This window comes from Erigeron canadensis, chromosome 6 (assembly GCF_010389155.1).
Source record: "Erigeron canadensis isolate Cc75 chromosome 6, C_canadensis_v1, whole genome shotgun sequence".
Taxonomy (NCBI): Eukaryota; Viridiplantae; Streptophyta; class Magnoliopsida; order Asterales; family Asteraceae; genus Erigeron; species Erigeron canadensis.
In genome coordinates this window covers 33,137,427-33,147,658 of record NC_057766.1, presented here as the reverse complement: position 1 = coordinate 33,147,658, position 10,232 = coordinate 33,137,427, and the positions used below count along the sequence as shown (strand labels likewise).

Genomic DNA, 10,232 nt, shown 5'->3' with positions numbered 1-10,232 from the left:
AGACTCCGTAAATATGGTGGAACGAATGTGTTAAAGGCTCAAAACGGACCATATCTTGGCAAAAGAGGTTTATTGTGTCATGATTACCTCAAAGCATGCAGTATGGGTAAAGTAATGTCGAGGATCTACTCAAAGTATCTTATAAAATATAAACGGTCTTAGATGATGTACCCCTCCAAGTCATTACCCGAAGACCACATAATACGATGCACTCTCACGAAGGGCACAAGCCCGGAGATGCTTAACTCGATCGAATAGCTAAAGGATCAACATAAATTCTTTCCAAAGATAAACATACTCTTGCCTAGTCCGGAATATTCTAGGATATTCTCCTAAGGAAACTAAATCAGATAGACATTACAATAAGAGTTCGACTCAAAGAAGAAAATGGGAAAACCCTAACCTTCTTCTCCTAGGAACCTCTTATAAAAGAAGGAGGATCACGAATCAAATAAAACCCTAAACATAAGTCGAACAAGCTTCGACAATCATATCAACAACCCTAGATTGGCGTAAAAGAGAAAAAGCACCGTCCTACCTTCGGGGAATCGCCAACAAGCACAAACCAAAACCCCTTTTACCCACAATCTGTTCCATAAAGCTTGCGCGGTTCGGTGCACAATCAGTCTTTTTTAAGTAAGTTTTCAAGAATCCGGCTTTCATAATAACCACAACGAAAATAAGGTAACGAAAATAAGGTAAGAAAACGTATATATATAATTTTCGTTTATAATCTTTTAATTTTTCTTAATTAATTTACTAGTAAGAGATTTTTTATTACTTAAACCACCATAGAAAACAATAAAGGCTTCTTAAATGCTAACATAAGTCATGACTCATGAACCAATGAGAACCAATGAAGTATAAGTATCTTCGTAAATATTCTTGCTTTTTTCTTGTTTGAAGTTTCTGCAACCGTTAGATTTTTTTTGTTATATTGTAATTTTTGTTTTCAAGCACAATAATAATCAACCTAACTTTCCATTTTCAGCTCGTATACTCATAACATAGGTTTTATCTTATTTATCATTTAAGTATTATGGTACATGACTACTCGCACGAGACGGCAACAAAAATTGAATAAATGTGTTGTTGCCGATAGTGACATAGAAAATATTTTGTCTATGAGATCCATGTTAAACATTGTCTCATGTAACAAGTTTGTTAAATGACTTTTAATAATTTTATGAAATATAAAACTATATCTGCGGCACTACTAAAATTTAAAATACTATTTTTTTTTTTTTTTTTTTTTTTGGGGGGGGGGGGGGGGGGGGGGGGGCTTTTGTGGCTCAAAAAGTTGTTTTTGGTATGATGATGTGACAACAATAAACTAATATTTCAATGTAGAGGTTGATGAATATCAAAATGTTTCAGTATGATATGCTAGTATATTGTTAACGTGATACTAATAAATTGAGTTAAAGTTGCGTATATAAAATGAAAGAAACAACATATTTCAAAAACAAGGAAATATATATTATCAAGATGATAGAAATGGAACGAGATACTGTTTTTGCTTAAGTGAAAAACTAGAAATACTCGAAGCTAAAACCTTTTCTCTTTTATTCTTTGATGCACAAAACTTTTGTCGGGTCAACAATATAGATGCTAAATTCATATTACTAAATTTTAACAAATAAGATCTCGATTTATTGTAATGGGGTTCATAGGTAAGGTTATGAGTAGTAAAGTACTACACTTTTCCTCTCAAACATAAATGTTTAACCTAGAGGATGTGATGTAATAGAGTTTTTAATAAAGGATCATATTTAAACCATCATTTGGTGTAGGGGTGTCAATGGATGGATATGAATTGGATCATGATCTGATCCATTAATGATCCAACTTAAATTGATCATGATCCGATCCGTGATCCAACATAATGGATCGTGATCCGATCCATATCCAAATAATTTTAAATAGATAAATCATCATCCGGATCGATCCATTAATTTTTTTCCAATAATTTATGTTTTAGATGAATGAAATTTTACTTTTCAGAAACTAAGGAACGTTTAGTAGAGGAAACCTTTCGTGCCCCTTACCGTGTCTTAGTCACCCCTTACCCCCAGTCACCTCAACTTGTGCCCCAGGTGATCCCGTGCTCCTGACCATGGGTGATCCCAGGACCTGTATCCCCGGTCACGGGTGCCCTGGTCAAAAGGTACCTTTGATCCGGGGATACGGGTCATCGGGGGCACCATTGACCAGGGGCACCTTTGACCGGAACACGGGTACGGGTCACTAGGGGCACACATTACTGGGTCCATGGGTCATCGGGGGCCCCCATGACCAGAAAACGTTTCATTGGGGCACCTTTGACTGTGGACACAGGTCACTGGGGGGCACGCTCAACCGGGGGACCTATTTGATCGGGGGTACTTGTCAATGGTGATATGTCAATTTTGGTGATATGTCAATCCATATAGATCATGGATCGATCTAAATAATTAAATAAATAAATGGAGCAATCCATTGGATTGGTAAATGGATAAATGGATATTATTTTTGATCCAATAAATGATATGAATGGATTGGATTAGATTTGATTTGGATCAATTTCCAATCCATTGCCAGGCCTAACTTGGTGAAGAAAATCTAAGTAATATAGCTTACCACAATAATTGAGAAGCAAAAAGAAACTACTTAGTGTCATCTTCTGTGGGTTTTAAGCTTCAATACCTTGATGGTGTATCAAGGAGGTTATGATGTCGGCAGACCTTATCACTATCAAGGTAGAAAGACTACTTCCAGGTTCTACCTAAATAGTTGAAAAGGACCTCCAGCCTTTTGTATGGAATGATGATTAAACTTTTTATCTTTGTCTTTAGAGGTTAGGGTGTTTACCATTGATCCAAACCACACTGCTTTATGACAAGTAGTGATATTTAAAAAGCTTGTAGTCATAGAAACAATCATCTTTATGATTTGTAATTATACGTTGTTGTGGTCATAGAGTGTAATGTAATGATATTAATCAAGGTTTACAGAAAAAGTAGTTGAATCATAAAACTATGGCTGCAAATTAGCAACTTGGTCAAAAAGCTAAAAGGTTTTTTGTCTTTGATGTTAGAGACCTGATCGATCTAGATTAATATGTGGGATCGTTGGGGATAAGAAGCAAGTGTTAAAAGGGATTATCATGGTTACATAGACACGTTTCTAACACATAAACAAAAATTTATGCTATTTTGTGAATATAATGATTTAGTTAGATGTATATCTATAATCTATAATCTTTTATAAAAAAAATAACACTTTTTCTTAAATGTTGAAAGTTACATATGATGAAATTAGAGTTATACCCTCCTTATTCTCTACCCCTTAAATACACACAACCTACAACTTAAATGGAAAAAAAAAAAAAAAACACATAGTAATGTTGATGGTAACCATCATGACATGGTGTCGATTATATCCGCCGCAATGTGTAGATACCATGCTAGTATTTCTTAAAAGAATAAGGTGTGTCTTTGCCTTGTTTTAGTTGAATACAAGAGTCTTCTCATACCCGTAAAATGTTTAGGAAGTTCGGGGGTGTGTTGGTCCGCCTTGTCCTCGTAGTTCCCACCCATTGGCCATTGCCTTTTTGTAACACTCTATTGGTCTCTTTTTTGTCTTTTACTCCCTAACTCCTTTCAACATTTTTATTTAATAAGGTACTAGTTAATCAGCCCGCCTTTAATCCGGACATTTTTAATAAAATTTTAAAAGCAATAAAAATCTAAAAAAATGTATACAACTTTTGTTATTGATATATTATAACTCAACTTGAAGATATTAAATTGATTAACATAATAATTATATATTTTAAAACTTATTGCATTAATAAAACATAAAAAAACATTTATGATATTATATAAACAAAGTATTTATTTTGTTTTCTAATAAAAGAATAAATTTGTAAACCCATAAATAAAATAAAACATTTTGAAAATATTTAATGGGCTATTTATCTTTAAAATTTTATTATTAGATATGATATCATAAATAAAATAAAAACATTTTCAAAAAATTTGTATACATGTCGCATCATAATTGTTTCTAAAAATAATTTAAAAAACAATCCTTCTTTATTATATATAAAGATTGATTTAGATAGATAAATGTAAGATATACAAGTCGTTGAAGCTTCAATCCTATTTTTCCTTAGACAAATGAAGTATTGTTGATTTAATATATAAATTTCTTAAAATTTTGTAAGTGAGCTTTTTTATACGTGAGAATTGTTTAAAATGTCTTTAATTATTAAATAAAATTACCACTTTTTTATATTTTAAAATATCTTCATTAGTCTTTTACATCAATTATCCATATTACTTGACGTTGTCTCTATTACCAATAATTACCCCCACCACAAGACGGTAACATTGCGTGTGTAACGTATAAATAATAATAATAAATTTCGTAATTTGAGTAGAGAGATTAGAGACTAAAGAGTATAATTAAGAAATCATTAATTTGGCATCTCAATGCCAATATAACCCAATTACCCATATACCCAACACTAAACTATACTATCTCCAACAAACACCATTCAAATTTTGAAGAAAACCCTCTCACTCTCACTCCACTCCCACTCTCTTTGATTCCCCATGCCCTCTCACTCCTTATTTCGCGCCCCTCTCCCATTCCCGTTTGACCACCTCGGCACTCTCCAAACCCTTCTTTGACCACCACCAACACTCCCCACTTTTTACTAACCAAAACCTGCATTTTTGTTCTCATTCTCTCAGACATTTTATCAAACACTTGGCACCATTCACATTCAAATCATTCCTATGAACAACCACACCAAAACCACTAGCCCAAACAATCATGGGTCTTGCTCAAAATCACCAGATCTTAACATCCAAGATCTTAGTTTCACTTCATCTAGCCCCAGAACAGATTTAAGCATTAGTACCATTAGTACTTGTAATAATAATAATAATAATAATAAAGAAAAAGATGGTATTCATTCAAATGAAGTAGAATCTTTTCAAGATAGTCAAAAAACTAGCTTAAGTAATTCCTCCAGTAGTTTTTCATACAATAATCTTGACCAAAATGAGCCCAAAGGCTCAAACTTTATCCCATCGAAACCGCATAAATCGAACGATATTCGATGGGATGCAATTCAGTCAGTAAAGTGTAAAGATGGTGACTTAAATTTATCACATTTTAGGTTATTGAAAAAACTTGGATTTGGGGATATTGGGAGTGTTTATTTAGCTGAGTTAAGGAATATGGGGTGTTTATTTGCAGTTAAAGTAATGGATAAAGGAATGTTAGTTGGTAGGAAAAAATTAGCTAGAGCTCAAACTGAAAGGGATATTTTAGGAATGTTGGATCATCCTTTTCTTCCAACGCTTTATTCGCATTTCGATACGGACAAGCTTTCGTGTTTGTTGATGGAGTTTTGTAGCGGTGGTGATCTTCATATTCTTCGACAACGACAGCCTGGCAAACATTTTTCGGAACAAGCTGCAAGGTTGTATACTTGTTTCTTGCTTCTTTGTTTTTGTCACATTCTGTGTGTTAATCGTTGAATTGGTTCATTGGTTGCATATTGTTTGATGGTTTTCTTGGTCAATTTATGTTTCCATGAAAAATATATGACTTGTTTGTATTCTTTCTTATTGTAAGATTTTGAGTACACTAGAAATTTTGTTTTTTATAAGTATGTGAAAAAGATGAGGCATTCGTATTATTTTCATGTGTGTGAGAAGTTTGATGCTCGTTTACCGGTTAGATCAACATAAGAATGTGAACTCACATTATAACAAATTAACAATCATGTTTACAGAATACAAAATCTTACTTGGTTTTAGATTGAGGATGTTAAACCTAGTTTGTTTACTTGACATTGTTAATTGTTATTTTATGTTAATAGTGGAGAATAATTGTGTTTTTTTTTTTGGTTGGTTTTGTAGATTTTATGCTTCTGAAGTGCTTCTTGCTTTAGAGTATCTACACATGATGGGTGTGGTATACAGAGATTTAAAGCCGGAAAATGTTTTAGTTAGAGAAGATGGTCATATAATGTTGTCTGATTTCGATTTATCATTAAGGTGTCTTGTTAACCCAAGACTAGTTAAGTCAACAAACGAGCCATCTTGCACTGGGGCTTCCTATTGTATTCAGCAATCTTGCATTGAGCCCTCTTGCAGGTTACCGGCTTGTGTTGAGCCTACTTGCTTCCAACCTTCTTGTTTTAAGCCCCGTCTTTTCAGCTCTTCCAAAACATCAAAATCCAAAACAGAAAAAAATAAGACTACCGTAAGCTTAGATTCACGTCCTGTGCTTATAGTAGAACCAACTGCGGCTAGGTCCATGTCGTTTGTTGGGACCCACGAGTATTTAGCACCTGAAATCATTAGAGGAGATGGTCATGGGAGTGCGGTTGATTGGTGGACGTTTGGTATATTTTTGTATGAATTGCTTCATGGGAAAACACCGTTTAAAGGCAATGGAAATCGAGAGACGTTGTTTAATGTTGTTGGCCAGTCCTTAAAGTTTCCCGAAGGGTCAAACATTAGTTTCGCAGCAAAGGATTTGATTCGGGGTCTTCTTGTTAAGGATCCACAAAAAAGATTAGGATACAAAAGAGGAGCAACGGAGATTAAACAACATCCATTTTTTGAAAGCATAAATTGGGCTCTTATTCGAGGTATTCACCCTCCCGAGATTCCAAAACCTGTCGACCTTTCGTTCTTGAATCAAACAGTCAAGTCATCGTTGCCTCAGAACGACAAGAAAGCATCTGACTCGGATAGATCATCAGGTCCTTATTTAGATTTCGAATTCTTTTAGTTGGTTTTCATAATGGTTCACTAATCCCTTCTTTGCTAATTGTGTTCACTTTCTCAATGAAAATTTTGGTTTTCTTTGTTATTATTGCACTTTATGAGCTCTTTTTTTCTCATACTTTTGTCTTTTTTAGCTAGAAGAAAAGAAGAAAAAAAGCAAATTTGGTCCACAATGAAAAATTTTGCACTTTCTGAAAATTGTCAACAAGCAAAACATAACTATTTGCTTTTTCTTTATACTCAAAAACTCTCCTTTTCATATGCTTTTTCTCAGCTAGAATCTTGATGGACCATTTTCCCTTTTTCTTTGAGAACAAGTAGAAAGTAACTTTGGATTTGACACATCATGTTAAAATTCCATCCCAACAATTTGAGTCATGTCTATTTCATGTGGAATTCTAATGTTTGTTGAAGCTTTATTTATTATAATGCTTTTTCTTTGGGGTTATTAGGACTTTCTGTATATTTTGCCTTTGATGGTACCGGTGATGTTTATATTTGCATTCTTTTTGCGTTTGAAATGTCTCTCTCAAAGTCTCAATTGTTTGTGTCACAAAATAAAAGAACTTAGAAAATGTTTATTGAGGTAATTATATAGTCTTGTAAAAAAAAATATAGTCTTGTAAAAGTGGGTGACCCGGCAAGACAAATTTTTTACACGTGTCCTATATCCTTTGTCCTGTCCCAAACTCCCAATAGTGAAAATTTGTAAAGTGAGACTTTATTTTAAGCAAATAAAATTATAATTACCTAAAAGGATGCATAAATGTTTTAGCTATCCAAATGAAAATTTGATATTACTTTAATTTTAGTTACATCTAGATTTTTGGTAACAGATTATCACCTTTTTTCATTTTGTCAAATAAAATCTTACAAAATGAATTTATATGTCAGATAATATTTGTTTTTTACTGTTCTTTTTCTTTTTTATGACCATCTCCTTTCCATATAGTTTTTTGTTTGAAGGTAAATATAAGTATATAACGTACAATTACATTTATAGTAAGACAAATTCATATAGAACTAGCATCTCAATTTTTTTTTTTTTTTTTTTTTAAAGTTAGTTTTGATTCAGACGTGTTGGGCATAATTTTAACCAGCGATTTGCTAGATCTTCAATCCCCTCTTAATAGAAAATACTTTGAGATGAGAAACCCAAAACTTGAAACTTTAAGAAAACTCACCACTGAGGCTTGATTTAAAAGATACCTCTAATCAATCCATTGGTTTGATGACATCTCAATTAATGGCATGTATTCTACTTTGACAAATTTGGTTGTGTCATGTTAAATTGTTGGAGCTCAACATGTGTAATCTCTTCGACTATAATATTAATTCTAATAAATTGTCCTAAACCATACTACAACAAAAATGTTAATTGCTTACATTTATTTTCTCACATTTCTAAAACATGTAAAAAAATATGTTAATTTGTTCTCATTTAAAATTGTATAAAAAAAATTCACACTTAGAAGTGTGAAAAAATTAATGAAAAATATGTTAATTTGTTCTCATTTAAAAATGTGAACTTTTTGTTTTTACATATATAATTGTGAACATTTTTTTATTCTTTAACTTTATTCACACTTTTAAATATGAGTTCTTTTTCACACAGTTATAAATGTGAACAAATTAATAATTTTTTTTTAACATTTTTAAAAAGTATGAATAAATGATTGTTAAGAAATAACATATTTGTTGTAGTGTCATGGTCATATGTGTCCTTTTTAAATCCATTAAACTTCATAAAAAAATGTTTGTTTGTAAGTACAAGGTGTTTTAAGTGGCTCCTTGTTAGGTGCCGAACCAAAGGACATGAAAACTGACAAGCAACAATACTTCCAATTCAAATCCTCCTTTAGGCCAAGATTCGACCCATATCCGCCACCCACCTGATAACTCAAAAAGTATTGCACAACCAACAGTAGTAAAGGTGATTATTTTTTATCGACGAAATATAAGAAAGAAGAAAAAACTTTCTTCGCATGAGATATGAAAACTCAAATGAATCGGACCACATTATTGAAGTGTACCAATTTACGTTTGTGAATACTTTGGGAGCAAAATAAATCATACACATTTATTATTGACTGGCACTGCAGAGTTAAAGTCAAAATAAGTCATTTCACTCAGACCCAAGACAGTAATTTTATATGTGGGTTATCCGGGTTGACCCACAGAACTGTCATGTAGTTTTGAAACTGTAAGTTTAACTCGTGTGTTAGTAACGAATACAACTTATATATATATTATCGAAATAAGTTAGAATGTTTATGCATTTTCAATACACTTTAAGCGACTATCGACCATTTCAACCAAATGACATTGTTCCCATATTTAGCTAATATTTTTTAAGTTTTAGCCATTTGACCAGCTTAAGATAAAAGATTAGTCCAATCACTATTTACCGAGAAATCAAAACTTTGCCATTTCAAAATAAAAGATACAGGTGGATTCGAATGCATACTGATAGAGTCATTCCAATCATTTTTATGCACAATAAGCAATAACGTATGGGAAGGAGTGGTATTTCAAGCGGTGTGTGATCGATTGTTAACGCAAAGAAACTAGTTTTCATGTCCTTTAACCCGGTACTTGGGCCGGTTTACCCGGGCTGTTCAATCGGGTTGACTAATTATTGTACCAAATACTTACAATTCACTAGGCAATATATGAAAAGCATGACATGGAATGGCCGCATTGAACAGTTTCAAACTTCATTCTATTTATTATAGAGTATATATATGCAAGGTAGTACTTAAACATATAATTATACATCGATCACATCCCCTCCATAAGTCTATTTGTAATATGATGTATATGAAAACAATGATATCTACGGATTGTTTAACCTTTATATCTTTCGTCTTAAAAAAGTATATATGAAAACAATTAATCCAGCTGTTAGGGTGTTGGCATTATATGGATGGTGGGCGAGTGGTTGGCGTGGCGCACGCCACACCGCCGCCATTCCTTCCACGCATCGTGTGGTGAGATTGAGTGATTCTACCACTCCCACGAGTGGTAAGTCTTCTTCTCCCTTCTTTTTTTTGTCCTTTTCTTCCCTTTTTTTTTTGTCTTTTTGTCTTTTCTTGTAAAGGGGTTGGCAATGGATGGATGATGGGTGCATTATAGCCGCGGCGCCACGACGGAACACCGCCGCCAACGCCCGACCACGCGTGGCGGGGTGAGGTTGAGTGGTCACACCACGCGTTCCACCACTCGGACGATGTAGAAATCGAGAACCTTATGATTCGTGCCAACGGTTATAATTCGAAATTTTGTACCGTTTGACTTTTTTTTTTATCTTTTCACTTTTCCTATATATACTACTACTTTCCTATATATACTACTACTATATATTTACACACACAACTCTAAACTTTCTCTTAAATATAAATCTCATTTTACCACAAACTAACTTCATCCATGGCTAAC

General features: G+C 33.3%; 1 protein-coding gene across 1 annotated transcript; it reads left to right on the top strand.

Moving 5' to 3' along the window:
* The first annotated feature begins 4,570 nt into the window (after window positions 1-4,570).
* LOC122604624 (serine/threonine-protein kinase D6PK) lies at window positions 4,571-6,882 on the top strand. Its single transcript, XM_043777498.1, has 2 exons — window positions 4,571-5,476; window positions 5,919-6,882. The coding sequence occupies exons 1-2, from the start codon at window positions 4,785-4,787 to the stop codon at window positions 6,796-6,798; spliced, it is 1,572 nt and encodes a 523-aa protein (XP_043633433.1). The 5' UTR covers window positions 4,571-4,784; the 3' UTR covers window positions 6,799-6,882.
* The last annotated feature ends 3,350 nt before the right edge of the window (window positions 6,883-10,232 follow it).